The sequence below is a fragment of the Netta rufina genome (assembly GCF_964035555.1).
Source record: "Netta rufina genome assembly, chromosome: 4".
NCBI lineage: Eukaryota > Metazoa > Chordata > Aves > Anseriformes > Anatidae > Netta > Netta rufina.
Genome location: NC_140127.1, coordinates 57907804 through 57925507, shown reverse-complemented (window position 1 = coordinate 57925507; position 17704 = coordinate 57907804). Strand labels below are relative to the sequence as shown.

General features: G+C 38.2%; 1 protein-coding gene across 1 annotated transcript in view; it reads left to right on the top strand.

Annotated features, from left to right (window-relative positions):
* The first annotated feature begins 644 nt into the window (after positions 1-644).
* Positions 645-17704, top strand: part of TBC1D19 (TBC1 domain family member 19) — a 45705-nt gene continuing 28645 nt past the window's right edge. Inside the window, exons 1-4 of the mRNA XM_084285889.1 lie at positions 645-937; positions 9815-9887; positions 11017-11062; positions 11709-11784. Coding sequence (XP_084142015.1) covers positions 839-937; positions 9815-9887; positions 11017-11062; positions 11709-11784 — 294 coding nt within the window. The 5' untranslated portion in view covers positions 645-838. The remainder of the gene's footprint in view (positions 938-9814; positions 9888-11016; positions 11063-11708; positions 11785-17704) is intronic.

Genomic DNA, 17704 nt, shown 5'->3' with positions numbered 1-17704 from the left:
GCCTGAGGCTCCTGCCGGAAGCCTGCCTCCACTAGATGAGCGTTCAGGCATGCAGGTAAGGCTGACACATTCACCCTGCCCACTGGGACGAGGACATTTTGTCTGTCAGCTCAGCCCAAGCAAAGAGCAGGCCATGTGTAGGAGGAAATTCTTCACTCAGAGGGTGGTGAGGCACTGGAATGGGTTGCGCAGAGAGATTGTGGATGCCCCATCCCTGGAGGTATTCAAGGCCAGGTTGGAGGATGCCCTGAGCAACCTGATCTAGTGGGAGGTGTCCCTGCCTATGGCAGGGGGTTGGAACTAGAGGATCTTTGAGGTCCCTTCCAACCCAGGCCATCTTATGATTCTCTGTACAGGACCCAACACAAGGTGGCTGGGACATGTTACTGGTATCTATGCCTAAGCTCAGGAGGTGCTGCCACATCCCTGGATCCACTTGCAGTTTTTATGCGGGATTTATTGGACAAAATCATTTAGGAAACGGGAGCAGTGTGGTTCTTTTCACCAGAGTTATGTTCGAACAGCAGCCCACGGGCTGGAAGGAGGCTGCCAGTGCCCCGTGGAGAGCTGGCAGCCCCCAGGACAGCCTGTCCAGCTGCAGCCCATGGACAGGGCACTGCCTATCCGTGCCGGGGGGCATAAAAAAAAAATAATAAAAATAAAATAAAAAAATAAAAAAAAAATAAAAAAAACTTTGGCACCGCGGAACTCTTCAGCCGGGAACCATTTTCCACCCGGCCCCCGCGGCGGCGGCGCGCCCCGCTCCCTGCGTTGCCTGGTAACGTCCCCACGGGCGGCGGTGCGGCGGCCAAAGCGCTCCGGGCCGGCCCCCGGCGCGATGCTGGACCCGGACAGCGGGCTGTCCCTCACCATAGCGCGGATCGTGCAGCGCCTGCAGGGCTCCAGCCTCCACTCCCAGCTCGAGCGACAGGCCCGGGTGAGCCCCGGCCCGGCCCCAGGCCCGGCTCCCTGCCCCCCGGCCCGGCGCTTTGTGGGGCGCGGCCCGGGGCCTGCCCTGCCCTCCCCTCCCTCCCCTTCCCCGGCCGCTCCCGGGGCTCGCTTTGTCCCTGTGAGGCTGAAGGGTTTCGGGGCGAATCTTGGGGCTGCCCCCTTCAAACCTCGGCCGGTCCGAAAGTGACCGGGTTTGGCTTTTGTCTGAGATTTTCAAGGCTTGAAGTGCCCCCTTGCCATAGAGAGCCCCCTGGGAAATGAGGGGTTGCTGTAAAGAGCTAAAAATAAGCGAAAAACTCACTGGAAGTGCGTTATGGTAGCTGGGAAAGCAGTTTGTATGTGGTAACTTGTCTGCGTTTGAAACCATATTTTTATATTTCAGGTGAACTCCCTTTCAGATATATTTTATTTTAGATTTCATGACCATGACAACACAGTAGTGCTGCTATAGCTATCAATGCATGCACTGAAATCCTTTGGGTTTCATTTTATATAATCTTGGGGTTTATTTAACATTTTGCAAACAGTGCTTAAAGTTGTGCAGATTTGTTTTAGGATAGGATGCCCATTATCTGCCTTAGTTCTGCTGGGTTTTTAAATGAAATGAGATTTTCTTCTCTCAGCATTCCTAAAGGCTTCCCTAGCAAGAGGCATTGCTGTGTGTCTTTTTTGGGGGGTTTCTTTTTGTTTGAAACACCTGCTGGTTGGCTCTCCAAATGCTTTTTTAAATATATGTCTATCTGCCTGGCTCTTGTTGACTGACTGCTCTCAAAAAAATGCGAGTAAGCAAACATGCATGACTTTAAGGAGGCTAGATTTATAAAACAACCTAGGTGTTGGGTTCCTGCTGCGTTCTGGGGAATTCAGCATCCCAAATAGATGGCCTGTCGTGATGTGTGGAGAGTTAAATTCAAGACCTTGTCCTTGGTAAAGGCAGCGATGGGTTTTCAGAACAGAGCTCTTGTTTAACAACTCCCTTACTGATTATAATGTAATGTTTGTGCCCGTCTCTGCTTTTATTCTCTCTTCTCTGTCTGCCACAAGGCTCATTTCACAGTTGTCTGGTACCTAGCATGTTTTTTTTAATACACAGGGAGGTATTTATGTGCTGCTGGTGGATGGCTATTTTTCTGAGCACCAGGTGGGCAGTCTGAGGACCTTAGCAGTGCCCCTCTGCGATCTGATGTCTGAAATGGCCCTTAAATATCTGCATCCCTCCCTGATTCTATAGCAGGTTGGCACTGACTCTATACAAGCTGAAACTGCGTAATCTAACAGCATGAGGGTAACCTGTGGAGTAAATAAATCCCAGTGTAATGGTCACTGTTAAATCTGTCCTGATAGCTTCACAGAACAGAAGAGAAGAACTTGGTGCACGTGTGGATGAAGAGCAAAGAGGAGGAGGCAAATGTTCAGGCTGATTCTTATAGTAGGTGTTTGAAGAATTTGTAGTATAAGATTAAGTAAGAGCTATAACTCAGCATAGTCATCTGAAAGACTGGAAGGTCTTTAGATATACCAATAAACAATTTTGCAACGTTAAAAGTCATCTTTCAGAGCCTGCACTTTAAGTTAATAGGGCCAAAAGTACATCCCCTTTGTCAGGAATCTCTATGTTCTGCTTGATCTTCATTTTTTATAGACCTTGCATGCATTTATGTTTTTTCTTGTACAATATAGACTTGTTCTATCTATATTGCTCATCGTATTATCTCTGTGCTGTGCAATTGCAAAGGCCCTATCTGCACGTTCCTTATCTTTGCTCCATCCCTATTTAGCTATATGGAATTTTGAAGGTTTCTGACTTTTGCCACTCTCCGTATTAAATTAATGCTTGATTTCTCTCCCATTGCCTCCCATTGGAGTGCTTCTGAAGTTGCATTATCAAATTCAAAATCTTCACCGTTGCTGTGCATCGCGCCCGAACTCCAGTTGGTCAGTAGGGCATGGAGGATTTCTTTGTTGGCTGGTTACCTTTCAGTTTCTGAACAATGCTTAGTCTCCACTGCTTACAGTGCTGAGCTATCGGTGGTCCCTTTTTTAGTTAAAATTAAGTTACTTTTTGAAAGCCATGCTGTATTTTGAGAAATGCATTGAGGCAGTGTGTCAGAGTAAAACTTATTGTTTTGGATATTATTGCTACAGTTATATTTTACCTTTACAGTAATTGATGTTTATATGTCAGTGTAGAAACATGAGAGTTGGAATGCATCATAAAATCTGGTATAATATTGCCTGATACTTTTAAGGTGTCATGTAGTCTCGCCGATGTTATTTTAACTTTCAGCAACAACTGTTTTGTAAACTTATCTCTTCTTTAAAGTCTAGGAAAGAGAGCTGAGAATGAACAGTTTCTTTCACCAGTTAATAGAATCTGTGGGAAAACACAACTTCCTGACATTATTTGTGAGAGATGATGGAGTAGTCCTGTGGTTATGAACTGATCGCGCCAGCGCTGCGTTGGACTGACACTGGGAGCCCACGCCTGTGTCAAGGACTGTGATGTGCAATCTCTTTAAAATTAGTTTGGTGTGGGCACCAAATGATTTGCTGTCACAGCTCTGGTTCTGTGGGTATCAGATAATCACATTTTTGTCCCAAGGAGTGAAATAGAGGTAGGGTCATATGCTAGCTAGAGGAGATTGGGAAAAGAAATGCTAGGTTGATTTCTTAGGTTGAGTTTCAATATATTGATGATGTGCCTGCACTTAATACCAAGAGATTAATGCAGGAAAGAGTGAGTATAGTTTTTATTTTGGGTCGTGTTTGAAAGGAAATAATAACAGTGATAAATTACAGAACTATTAGCTAATAGCTTTTCAACGGGTAGGAGTGCTGCTGGGGCCATTGGAGTTTCTGAAGAGAAATCTGATTGCAATTTCTCAGGCACAACTTTCAGAGTGTGAGACTGTAACCAAATTTGCTTGGTTTTGTCTTCATTCTTCCCTTTCTGAAATGTTTTAAGGTAAAAATTAGAGGTGGTTAGGGAAATGTGAAATCTTCAGACAGAAAATGGAGTTTGAAATCAAAATTTCGTGTAAAACCTTGCTTTTCTATGTTGGGGGGAGGGCAGAATCTTCATCAGTGAAGTGAGAATAAAACTGGAACAATTGAGAGATCTGAAAAAAGTGTCACCTTTTAACAGAGATATTTAACAGAACATAAAAAATCTTTGCTCTCTCCAGAGCCCTAATAGGAATCTGCCCAAGTTGCCTGGAACTTCTAATGGCCAGGGGCAAATAACAAGTTAAGGTTTTAAAGAAAAATTAAATGAAAAAAATAGTAATAAAAAAGCCTAAAGAACTTCCCTAAAACAGGAGATGAGAATAAAATGAAGGGTAAAGGTTCTAAATTATATTTGAAATCAAGCAAGAAATAGCCACAGTCAGTACAAGGAATCCCTCCGGGCGTTTTGTGCGTGGACACTTTCAGATCTGTTTCTCGTAAGATGCTTGTGGCAGGAGTGCTTTAAGGAGAAGCCATAGCAGAACAGGGTAATGGCTGGCTGAGGAGGCTAAAAGTGGAAATGTGAGGTCTAAAGACCTAAATTATCAACCCAAGTGAGAGGTAAGGGACTTCACAAGACTTCAGCTGGGGCAAAGAAAGAGAGGAGCACCAGGAATGATGCTTGTTGAAGCTGCCTCTGTGTGTGCTTCTAGAGTGAATGTGGGTGAACATTTCAGGGAGCTTCCCATGGAGTGAATGATCTGCGAGATACCTGCAGGTATGGTTTTCATGGCACTTTTTCCCAACAGTTACAAAAAAAAAGTTGATACAGATTTCTACTTAAGTAAAAGATCAAATTAAGAAAGAGAATGTTTCTGTGAAATGTAGCATTTATTTAATAAAACTTAGCAAGTAAACACAGGCTCATGAGTCATCAGAGATAATTAATGATTCCTTTTCGTGCATCGCATTTAACAAAGAGCTTGCTATCCCCTTCTGATAGAGCTCGTGCTCTGGTCCAAATGGCTCAGCAGTTACATCTGCAGTGTAATGAATTTTAAATTGAATGCAATTATGAATACTTTGAACAGATTATGGAGTTCACAAACAATGCAAGCTTGATTTGCAGATCATTTATTTTTCTTAGTAATGTGGATTGTATATGTTTCTCCTTGCATTTTGTTTGCAGCGCTAATCTTGTATTTAAATAAAACCTAGAAAATTAATTAAAACATCAAAATTGCATTATTAAAAATGCATCCTGTACATCTTGTGGGAGAACTTAACGTTTGAAGCTGTTGATTATGTATGAGGCTATTCGAAACTCTGTTTCAACTACTAGATTTTTTTAAACTTGTTTCTACTTGTATGGGAGAGTTCACAACACTTTCACCCTTAGTGTAATTACTGTAGGAATGTGCAAGTACTGGAAAAATGTCAGTGTGTTCAGGGTTCTCTACTTCCTGAAGGTCTAGTTATGCTCAGAAGTATTTGTCTTTTGCATACAGAAATATATAAAATAAATACAAATTGCTCCCTTAAATTTCTAGGATTTTTAGGTGTTTAGAGTGTTTACACTGAAATTGTCGTAATACTTGAAGTGGTTTTGAACAAGTCAGCTTGATTCTGATAAAATCTAGTTATGGCCAAATTGAGTATATGGAAAAGGGAATTATTTTTTTAGCCTTCATTTGATTTCAGTCTGTTAAAGTTGGACTACACTTGGGATAGTGTGCATTATTGTAATTTGGGAAATAATTGCTATGAAAGCTAAAAACATTGATCGCTTGTGCAAAGTCATAGTGAAGACTAATAAATGCACTGTTGGTGTGCATACTTGTCTAAAACAGAAAGGTGTTGAAAAGGGATGATGGTGGATAGCCAGTAAAAATATTTAGTGTGTAAAGTTAGTTGCAGAACTGGTTGCATCAGAGAAAAACAAAAAAAGCATTCACCTGATACAATTCTACAATTCAGTATAGTTGGACCAATTGTCTGTAGTGATTATTTTTGGGGAAAAAAATAGCTTAACACTGGTGTTATGCTGTGATGCTTTATTTTGTTGAACTTCCTCTATGTAGTGTGTTGCTGGTCCTCTGGCCACTTTCCTACGCTGCTTTGAGTGCTGTGCCTTAGGGGCTCATCTGTCTTCTTGCATGATCAATGCTGCTTCGATCCTGATGGCTGAATGCTATTTCCAAGTTTAGATGTTAATTTGCAACTCAATTTGTCCCTTTGTGTTTGCTTGCTCTACAAATCAATTTTCTACACCATTTTCCAACTAGGACATGCTATCCTTTTGTTTCAGTGTTGAGTCTCTGGATTTTCTTCCTTGCTGACATGCAAGTGCAGAATCTGTAATGCATTTAGAGTATCACTTATGATGGTGACTGCCTGGATTTCAACAGGATACCTTACCAAAATCAGAGCTGTGTGCAGAATGTAAATACAAAGGATTGCTAGTGGTACCTTATCCACTTTGAAGAACTTTTGGCAAATTGCTGAAGTTCAAAACTACTTTCTCTGCTGTACAGCTGAAGGATGAGAGTGCCAAGAAATGTCATAAGGATGGCTTAGGAAGAAATGCCCAACAGCCAGTTGCTCCTTGATTTGTAAGGTCTGGACCAAGACTGCGGATGAAGGTGGACACCCAGCCCTTGAACTGTGGTGTCCAAACCATAAGAATATGTACAGTGCCAAATCCTATACGGCCTTAGACTGGAAAGAAAAGCAGTAGACATTAACCTTTTTTAGAAATACTTTGTTACTGTTTGCTCAAATGTGCTCCACGCATCTCTTTCTCCTTTTAGAACTCTGTCTTGGCCTGGTTGAGCCACTGGATAGCATCACTTCTTCCCTGGTCTGGCTGTTGTTTTTTGCCCTCACAGGTTTTTGACTTCTATTGCTCCGGCTCCTTTACCCTGCCTTTGATAGACTCCTGAAAGATTATCTTTTCTTTTTTTTTTTTTTAATCTTTTATCAAGATGTGTGTATTGAAATTGGAGACTCTGCTTGTGTGTACCCTGCATTTTGGTCATGCAGGAAATTAATTCAATTCATCAGTACATCACCTCAAGGTGTTTTTTCCCCCCAATAAACTGTAGGCAGGCATTTTTATCAGCATAAATCACAGTAATGTTTTCTATAGAAGAAAATTTTGTTAATGTGTTTTTCATGCTACCAAAAAGCCATAGTGGGTGAAAATGCAAACAGTAACTCAGCAGTACATTGTAATGAGCAGTTTACAAGCAAACAAAACCTACCAAAATACTAAAATGGTGTTTGCAACATAATATTGACAACTATTAGGAAAATTAACTAATAGGAATAAGTTGAAATCATGGAATGGCTCAGGTTGGAAGGGACATTAAAAAGACCGTCTAATTCCAGTATTTTTGCATTTGGCTATGTTACGCAGACGTGGGATGTGTTCTTCTGTGTTACAGCTGTCGCAGTCCCGAGCTGGCCTGGCTGCCAGGTACTCACATTTCGGGTATCACATCGATCAGCAATGCAGTACGCAACGAGTCCATAGCAGCAGCAGCTGGCATGGCTCTGTGGCTCCGTCTGGCACTGTAGGGGTCCATTGATTATAATCAGAAGGAACAAGAGGAAAGGTAGAAAGGGGGCTTGGGAAATGGGAAGAGGCTCAAGGGATCACATCCTGAAATGACAAGAGTGGAACAGAAGTGCCCTCTGTGGAAACGAATGTAATTTGGGGGGGAAATTTTCATGTTTCTTATACAAAAATTTGACTCAGTAGGGTGTTTTGCATTCAAGAGAAAGAAAAGGACACAAGAAATGGACTAAAATATAAAAGTTGTAATAAATATTCTCTGCAGCATGTTTGCTGCAGCAGCAGAGCTAGTTGTGAAATAGGAATTGACTGAACAAAGGGGCATGAAGCAGCGAAGGTAACAGGTGGATGTGAATTGCTGGCATAAACCATGGAGGTTTTCCCCAAAGAACCGTCCTGCTTCTTTCTCACTGCTGCCCTGCAGCATGTGAAGGGTTCCCTGCTTTGGTTTTATCTCTTCTACTGCTCTGGATCTGCAGTGTACCTCAGTGATACTGTGTGGCCTGACAGGGAAAATGGGAAGCTTTCCATAGAGACTGAGCTCCCTTTTCCCCTCTCACAATATCCCGTGTCAATTTCCAGGAATCCACACACACACACACACACAAAAGGGGTCTGACATTGATACTGACAATCTCCTTAATGAGCCAAAAGCCCCAATTTTGCAGCTTCATGTACAACAGGGAATTGAAATATTGTTCTCCTGTCTGCACGTTCGTCACTTGATGCACTGCTATACTTTCAGGGCAATCAACAAACTTGTTAGTACATTGTACAGCTTTCTCGTTGTGATTCATCGTCTGTCAATGAATTTCTGAGGGGGTTTTTGCATATCTGGAAGTGATTATTGAAGCGTGTGTATACTACAGGACCCACAGATAAATGCCTTGTGGACTGTGGCATTAAAATTGGCAATACTTAGCCCAGGAGACAAAATTTACCAAAATATTCAGAAAGAACTCTGAAGTAAGGCACAAGGTGCCTGGGTTGAAGTATGTTATTATATTTTGAATTCATACAGGGGAGGCACCAAGCCTGCTTTTAGTGATGGTCCTTTGCCAGCATTTGCTGTGGTGCTGAACAGAACACGTTTGTCATTTGATGTGAGAATCAAGCAACTCCCTGCATCTTATGGTTTGTCCTTACGATGACCTTTCCATCTCCAAAAGCATGCTTGCAGCCTCTTTGCTGTTGCAGTCAATGCACCCAATCCAAAAACCTTCATTACCTGTAATAGCAGGGTGGCCTAAAAAGGCAAAATGTTGATGCTCAGTCTCTGTGTTTTAATCCCTTCCCCTTTTCAGCTGGCTGTATGAAGGAGCGAAAGCTTGCCGTGCTGTCAGCAGTGCTGTTAGTGCTGGCACACTGCTGAGGAGCTGGCAGTGAGTGTTTATAAGCAGCATGATTTATCATAATAGAATCAGCAGCTGATATGGCTGCAACACTGCTGAGTAGCTTTTGGTAAGCGGTATCTCAGATTTCTAGGTAGCTGATGTGGCCATATGCTTCGAACTCCCCAGCACTACCAGAGCAAGGCATGTAAGTTTCACACGGAGCTCCCAGTGATATTTTCAAGTCTGCAGACAGGCTTGCTCTTCTTTTCCAACCCTCTAGATTTATCCTTCAGTGCCAATTGGTTATGGCTGCACTTCATGTTTAGGAAACCATGCGTTACAGTCACTTCAAGAAATTCCTGGGTTTCTGACTGATGTCCTTTTGGAGCTTTTTGGTCTGTTTTTCTTCTCTTCTTGGTCTGTCTACAGGAAGAGGTGCTATAGCAGCTGCTCCTGCTGCTGCTGAAAAATCTGCAGCAACATCTTCATGGTAGGGCTGTGGAGCTGGTTGTTGGCTTGTGTCAAGTGCATTTCGTTACAAGGGACTGTATATACCTTATAATCAGAGCTGCAGAGGAGAATGTTTGGTCCACAGCTTTTAGCTGAAGTTTGAAGATGGCACTTGTTATCTGCCAAGATAAGCGAGAAGTTGTGGAACATTCTCAGTTTGATCCTTTCATGTCAGTGACCAATCCTTTACTGTGTAGAAACTGGCATTTGTGCTATGTAGGGTGATTCCTCAGAATGTCAAGCCTGTGTGCCACTGGTAGTCCCTCTCCTTTTACCAATGTACAGCTTTTATCACTGATGTAAAAACAAAGATTGATTTAGGAAAAAGTTGGCTGACATTTTTGACTGTAGCTACCACCTTCAAGTTAGTAGGAGGCAGTTTGCTGTGTAACACTAAGCATGCATATTTCTTAATTCATAACTTAAAATACACAGATTCTTTTAGTTGAATGTTTGATGCTTATTAATTTATTCCTTTATGATTTTTTCACATTAGATTAGCCTACACAAACCTGAAATTAAATTGGAATCACTGAAAGAAGATATTAAAGATTTTCTGAAGACATCAGGTTTGTAATACTTCATTCTTTTTACTAACATTCAACTAGATGACCTTTAAGGTCCCTTCCAACCCAAACCATTCCATGATTCTATGAAAAGGAAGAAGATGGAGTCTTGTAAGACTGTTGAACTTTTTATAATTTTCTGCCTGAATTAGCTTATGTGTCAATTAATTGTTAGCTGTGTTTTTATAAATAAGATGTTGTCAATAGAAGAAAGATTGTAGGTTGCAGTGTTCAGTAAATCCAATGGAATGAAATAATTAAAATTTACAGTAGGTTTAAGCATGACTGAGACCTAGCCCTTATTTCAGCAAGACACATCTTTGTGTATGGAACTCATAACAAAAAATAGTTGTTTTTACTTTAGGTGTGTTGTGATACATGTAGTTTAAAATTTGAAGTTGTCTTTGAAGTTGTTAGCACTTCAACATGGAGATTGTGTTAATTCTGGATTGTGTGAGGCATTGCTAAAATATAGACAAATGCAACAGGATTTGTGAGAACTTTTATCAGATTATTAAACAGGATAGAGCAAATCAAGAGGGAAGAATTTCTTGGATTACAGCAACATTTTGAATGAGCCATGCAAAGAAGTAATTTTATCATTTTACAAGATACTGGTAATTTTTTTTAAGTTATGAATGATACAAGAGTTCAGTCACTTTATAAAAATGAAAACAGCATTCATGGAGGTACTCTTGAAAAGTTTACCCCTAGGTAAATTTCCAACTTCCTTTGGAAGCTGTAGGCTATGTAACTATAATGTGAAGATTTGGTAAGTGATACAAGATCTGTAATCACCAGGAATGCTGTGTCTATTAATATTTATAGTTGTTTTAACAATATGTTTTTGAAAAACTACAAAATAGTTATTTAACCAAAGCTGTATTATAATTATTTGAATAGCAGATGAAAATAAAAGATATTCAACCTTTATACGGACTTGAACTTGTAGTTGTTCCTACCTTAATTAGGTTCATCTCTTCCTGTCTTCATCTCTTCCTGTCTGTCTGGTAGGTAGACGTGAATTGAGACAGGACAGAAAACTCTAATGATTCTAAAGCAACCTCTGATTCATGTTCCATTAGTATTAATTCATAAAGTTGTCTTCTTGTTTTTTATTTCATTTTAACAGGTTGGGAAAAGAAGCTTCAGAATGCTGTTTATAGTGAACTCAACGTGTGAGTTTATTTAGTGTTTTTATTTAATAAGTTCCATTTATGTGATTTAATTCCTTTATGTTGTTACGCTGATATGTTGTTATTATCTGCAAGATCTGTCATACTAAGGGTGCCAACCTCATTTCTATTTTAAAGGACCATTATTTTCTTATTCATCCTAGTGAAAATACTGGACTCAAATGTACAGTTATTTTTTTGTTATTTATACTGCAAGTGCAAGAGTGACCTTACCAGCTAAAACTTGGGGGACACTTTGGGAGGCTTTCCCAAAATCTTATGATGGGGACTGATTGAATGCATTTAAATAAATGAAAATTCAGGCTATGACAAATGCTTTTGGTAAATTTTATTTCCTGAAAGATGTTTGAGATAGTTAAAAGTAAGCCAGAGGAAATGTTTGGCAACAAGTCACTGGTTTTAGTACCAGAAGAACTCATGTTGTAATGTTACTAATAGTATTACATTCTCTGTGTCCATAGGAAATTCTGAAGAAATAATTTTTAACATAATGCTTATTTTTAGTTTTGATCACCATACACAGTGTTTTTACTAGTGTTCTCATAAAAAAAATATGTTTAAGTTTACAAGTAATTAATTAAGCAAAATAAAGATCTGAACATTTAAAATGTACTATGCTTTCTTCAAGGTTTCCTTCACCCTGTCATCCTGCAGCACCTCCTGATCATATGAAAGAACCATTAGCTTATATGAGGAAAGCACAGGTTGGTTGTTACCAATTTTACGGTTCTTACTAGATCTTTGGTTAGGCTATTTGACATTTATTTCAATTCTAACATTATTGTACAATTTCTAGCATTTGTACCTTACAAAAAATATGTAATTGTACGTGTGTTAAAGTTAATAATGACATTGTATATTTGATATTTTATATACATAGCAAAAATGCTCAAGTAATTCTCCAACCATGAACGAAGTAGGATATATTGGCAGGTAGCTGAATGTTACAGAATAGAGACCATGTAAAACATAACAAGGAGAGTTTGATTCTGTTGAGAAAAAGAAGTGTAGATATTGGTCATTTTACTTAGACTTACAAAAATACTATTTTGAAAAGATACAGGTAGGCAGTTTTGCAATGAAAGTCAACAGGCTGTGCAGATCATGAGATCTTCAGGAAGAGATACCTTCAGTATTTAGAAATGTGAAAGGAAGGTGAAAACTATAGAGATAAGGAGGTTAAGAACTGTTGAAGGAAAATAAGAGAAACAAGACTGTAAAAGATTGAGCAAAGATATTGGATGTCAGGAAAATAATATTTTTACTTCATTGGATTTTTTTTTACATGCCATTTCAAATAAATAAAAATTCCACATAAAGCTTTTTTTTCTTTCCATATTCAAGAGTACGATCTAACCAGAATATTTGTGGTGAGGATAAAATTGTATTTAACTCAGCCGTGCCTAGAAATATATTGCAACATTCTCTTATAAGTTATTCAACAAATTGTGTTACTTTTTTCAATCATCTTGTTGCTTATTCCAGTAAGTCTTATCTTGCTGCCCTGGGTTTTCAGTCTGTAGCATTTGGGGACAAAGATTGTATTAAACAAATTTTCTTCTGTGATGTGGAATGCGATGCCACAATTTATTTCCCCAAAATAATCATTCGTATCAATTTACTAATGCAAAAAGCACAGTAGTGTTTATATATGTGTTTATATATTTATATGTTTATCTGAGCAAGTTTTGTTGGTTATTATTTTATAAGGTGTATATAATACTTAAATTGCACAATATTTTTAGCACTGTGTGGAAACAGCAGTTCTTCTGATAATTTAGGAATGAAAAGAAGTCCTTTGTTTACTTGTTTCAAAGTTTCATAGATCTATTTCAGAGTATTAGGCATCCCTATCTGCTTCTAAACCCTTTCCTGAAATACAGCTCTTCAATAAAAACATACAAATCCTTTTCATAGGAAAATACTGATAAATGGTAACAGTTGCAAAGTTGCATAAATACATGGTTAGGGAATTTACATGATGTTTTCTAAGAACACCAATTTATATGTGAGAATTTGATTTTCAAGATGCACTCATTTATCACTGTAAGTAGTAGGCCTATAAAAAAACAAGGATGATCAGAGCAGTAGAATCATAACTAAATTTTATTTTGTTACTTGTTTGAATAAAGAACAGCGAACAATATAAAATGTTTTTGAAGTCAATTTCCTTGACTTTGTTTTTGTTTACTTAAAATATTTGGAAGTAGCAAAAATGCAATTATACAGATTGCTGATACCTCTGGGGGTAAACTAAAAATAGAAATTTACTCATTTATTTCCACTAGGTATCAGAAATCTAATTAATGTTTTGAAGGTAGAAGACTGGTTTTGTTTTATTTGTAGGTAGATTTTGTTCATTTTACTTGTCTGTTAGCATCCCAACAGTTGAATATTTTGATGATATCCACAAAACTTGTCCTAGCAGAAAAATGTTTTCCATGTACGTCATATTTGATTTTTGTTATTCACAGGCACTGTTTAAAGTGCTATTTCTATTGTTATCAGTTTGCTGGCATTTTCTTTATCCTTTTCTATCTTAATTAATTTTGGCCTACCTCAGTATTCTGGAAAGAAGGGTAATACTGGCTGAAAAGCATCTTATTTTGATGTAATTTATTGAAATTATTTTGAATGAATCAGTAATTAAAACTATTTACTTTTTTTTTTTTTTTTTTTTTTTTTAACAGTAGATATTAAAATGTTCATAATTAACCCTTCTGCTTTTCAAATTGGTTATCTGATTGGTTTTCTGATTCTTTTCCGGTAACCTGAAGTTTATATACTGTATTCTTTTCATTATATCAAAAGAAAAACAGCTTTCCTGAAAATGATAGAACATTAAACAAACCTCTTCCCACCTTGTTAAACAGCAGAATTATTTCTTAAAACTTAGACATCTTAATGCATACTAGGTGTTAGCACTAAATTCTAGGATTAAAAAATATGGACTTGGCTAACTTGCTTTATCTGCCCAGCAGAGACTGGTGTGAGTTGAAAAGTTCTCAAATCCATTAGACTCCTATATTTACTGTTTTTTATCTGTATTTTGATGAGGTGAAATGATTGCAAGCCTTATCAGGTATTTGTTTCACTCTTGGGGATCACTAGGAAAGCCTTTGATTGATTTAGGAAAACTCTGCTGCAAACAACAACATAGAAATGAAGTGGACAACATAAAGATAAGAATAAACAGAGCTAAAGAATAAGAAGCTGAGTGCAAAGAAATGTTAGGAAGTGTTTCGAGTCTAACACCTCCCATGCAGCTATGTTCTGATTGTGTCGTATATAGATCTTACAAAGTTCACAATGAGCCAAACACTATAAATCTCAACAGGAACACTTATCGTGAAAGTCCCATAAATACATAACTCATAAATTTGCAATACTGTGTTTTAATCCATACAGTTCCTTTTTCCTGTTTTTTTAGCTGTAAGCCAGGAGCTTGATGTTTCAGGTTGTGTTCTGACAGAAAAGTAAATCAAGTAAATGTGAAGAGGAGATAGATTGCTAGATAATAAATGATGTCCCAGCATCCAGTAACAGAGAATAAAGAGCAAGAAAACAGGAAAGGAGAAGCCCATTCTGTGTTGGAGTAGGTCTTCCTACCCTGTTGCTTGAAAGGTGTTGTTTTCCAGATTAAGGCAACATTAAATCAACTAGCCATCCTCAAAGGAAGCTGAGATACTGTACTGGCTCTGGAGAACCCATGTTGTTAGGTGCTTATTTTTGTTCACCATTCCTCGAGGTTTTCTTCTGTTATTTCAAAATCTATCTCTAGTGAAAAAAATGATATTTTTTGTCTGACATTTGTGCAGCAAGAAACGTAACTCTGGGGGATCTTTTGCAGTACAGTGTTCCTTCTTGAAGGTGTGGCAGTTCTTAAACCTAGGGTATTGGAGTGCATTCACAAAAACAAGAATTCTAATGAACTACGTAAGGAAATCTTAAGGGTAACTCAGTGTTTTCCACTTGAGTAGCATCAGCTACGTAGCTAAAAATACAGGGAACTGAAAGGATAAGTTGTCTTCCAGTGGCCTGCACTTTGGACTTCGAGGAAAACAGAAGACTATAATTGCTTATATGCTAACCAGTTTGTTCCTTGCTCCAATGGATTCTTTACCTCCACGCTTCTAGCCAAATCTGTGAAGACCTTACTGAGCCTTGCTAAAACAAATCCTCCCCTACTGCTGCTCGCATTTGCCTCTGTCACTCTTTGCTCATTTTCAGGTCTTGTATGTTGAAGAAAGTCAATATATAAACAATAAACTTGATTAGAAAATTACCTTGGAGTCCATTACTATATTCAGTATTGATATTCTGGTAGGTTTTTTGCCTGACTAAGACCAGATTCCCCATGTTGTACATGCTATGCAGAAATACTTTCAAAAAAGCTTTCTGACCTGTATGTTTAGAGTTACAATATAGAGCACTCTCCAGCCTTGTTTAAAATGTGAGTAATACTACCATTGATTTCAATAAAAGCATGGGTACCAGGAACTTTCTAAAGTCTGATAGAGATGCAACCATCCATATTCTGATTTCTCCCAGAAGAGATAAGAAATCCATAGGGTATTTTCTTTCTTGAAACAGACTGACTGACTCTGAAAAATTTTTAAATGACAATACTACGTATTAAATTTTAATGTTGTGACTGCTAAAGATCCACTTAAAACATTTTCCTTCAGTAATCAATACATCTTCCTTAGTTTCTAAATCTCTTTGAGAAAGTAGAGTTCATGAGCATCAGAACTAGAGCAATACTAAGATATTTGCTAGCATATCTCCTCTTTTAGAAATCTTCAGGTTTGGATTAGAGAAAATGTAGCCAATGATATCTGTGGCCAGATACCTTGAATTCTACTTGCTTCTAGTTCTTGTTGGGTACTCTGAAAGAATTACATTGCTATCTAGTCTTCTAGAAGAAAGAATTTTGGGATTCATAATAGTAGGGAAAAAAATGTAAGCAATACTAGTTAGTTCATGCAGTTCAGATGTATTTCTTTTTAGTTTATTTGTTGTCTACCCAGTTTCATTTAACTTAGTTCATAAATGACCTTACTATAGTATTAAGATACATCGTTTGTAGCCATAGCGATTCCAGCAATGTGTTTTCTTGGTGTTAAATTTATTTATAAAATTATAGGAATCATCTTTAAAATATATATGTAATTCCCTATCAGTGAAATGAATTGATGATCTCTGGCTTTTACTTTAGCCCCTTGGCATACTGCATTTTGTTTCTACTCAGTGCAGGAAATTCCACTGGCCTGTGGCACTTGGGAGAGAGGAGGAGGTCTTTTGTGGAGGGGTTGTGTGACCCTCACTTTTATTTGGATTTGGTCGCTTTTGTTTGAATATCTTTTACTGGGCAGAATCCTGAAGGCTTGAAGTATCCAGATAATATTTATTACTAACGTGTTACATGTTTGATGCAATAACCCAACTAATCTCTGGTCAGTCATACTGAGGTTATCAGCCTCCATTCCTCCTTGGTGTGAGCTGGTGCTCAGTCTTGCAAAGCTGCTATCATCCACCTCTGTGCTTCTTTTGTATTTTTTATAATTTGGCATGTCAATGCTCTGCAGCAAAGCAGGGTTCCATAAATGCTTCATTCCATCCATGAGAGAATAAACAGTTTGTGTCGTGCTGTTGTGTAATTGTAGCATTTGGAAGGCATTTAAGTACAGTAATGCAGTGAAATAAAAATATGATATAGAATATTATAAAATTTATGGTGATCTGGAAAACATTTGTTACAGTCAATACTTGGTCTGTTTTGTTTATGCAAGAGAAGGTAAAAGGATTACTTGATTGTGAGAAAAAAATCACTGGTAATAGATAGCTATTGCATTTGATGGAAAATGTCATAAGAGGATCATGTAAACGGAAGCTAAAGCAAAGCAATTATAGATAAGATGTAATCTTTTCTTTCTTTCTTTTTTTTTAAACAAAAACCAGAACATTTGAACATCTGCCCTTCCCTTCGTTTGCTTCCTGTCTAATAAACTGCAGCCCATTTTGGAGAGAACCTTAAGCTTGAGGAGCATGTGGTTAGATGGTATCTAACTGTTGTAGAATTTGTGTCTAGAGCTAATTACAAATAATAAATAGAGTTAAATGAAATTAACAGGAGTCTTTGCATTTGCTTGGTTGGGGCTTGACTCATCATCCACAGAAAACTAAATTAAATATAAACCCCACCAGTGCTGTTGTAGTCACAGAAGCAAAATCTTAAGTCAGCTGACTAGGAAGTCAGAACTAGCTGGCATTAACTTCAGAGGAATTATCCACAGATCAGGCACCATATGGTAGGCTCAAAGTCTAATGCAGTAGTCAGAAGAATCTGATTGCTCTTTAAGCTGTCCACTTGCTACTGAAGTATTTTCTACTTCTGTTTTTCTCTTTGATATGTGAACTATTTCCTGAGCGTTATTGTAGAACTACTACTCTTTCACCATTACAGAACACCAAATTTCTAACTTTTTAAACTTCTGAGAATCATTATCATCTCAAATATCTTTTGTAGAGAAAGACTTGCTTTCTGTTCAGGTCACAAAGCGGAGGAGGCATACTTTATGCGTAGTTCATTGTCCTGCTCGTAATCATTTTTTATTCTTGAGG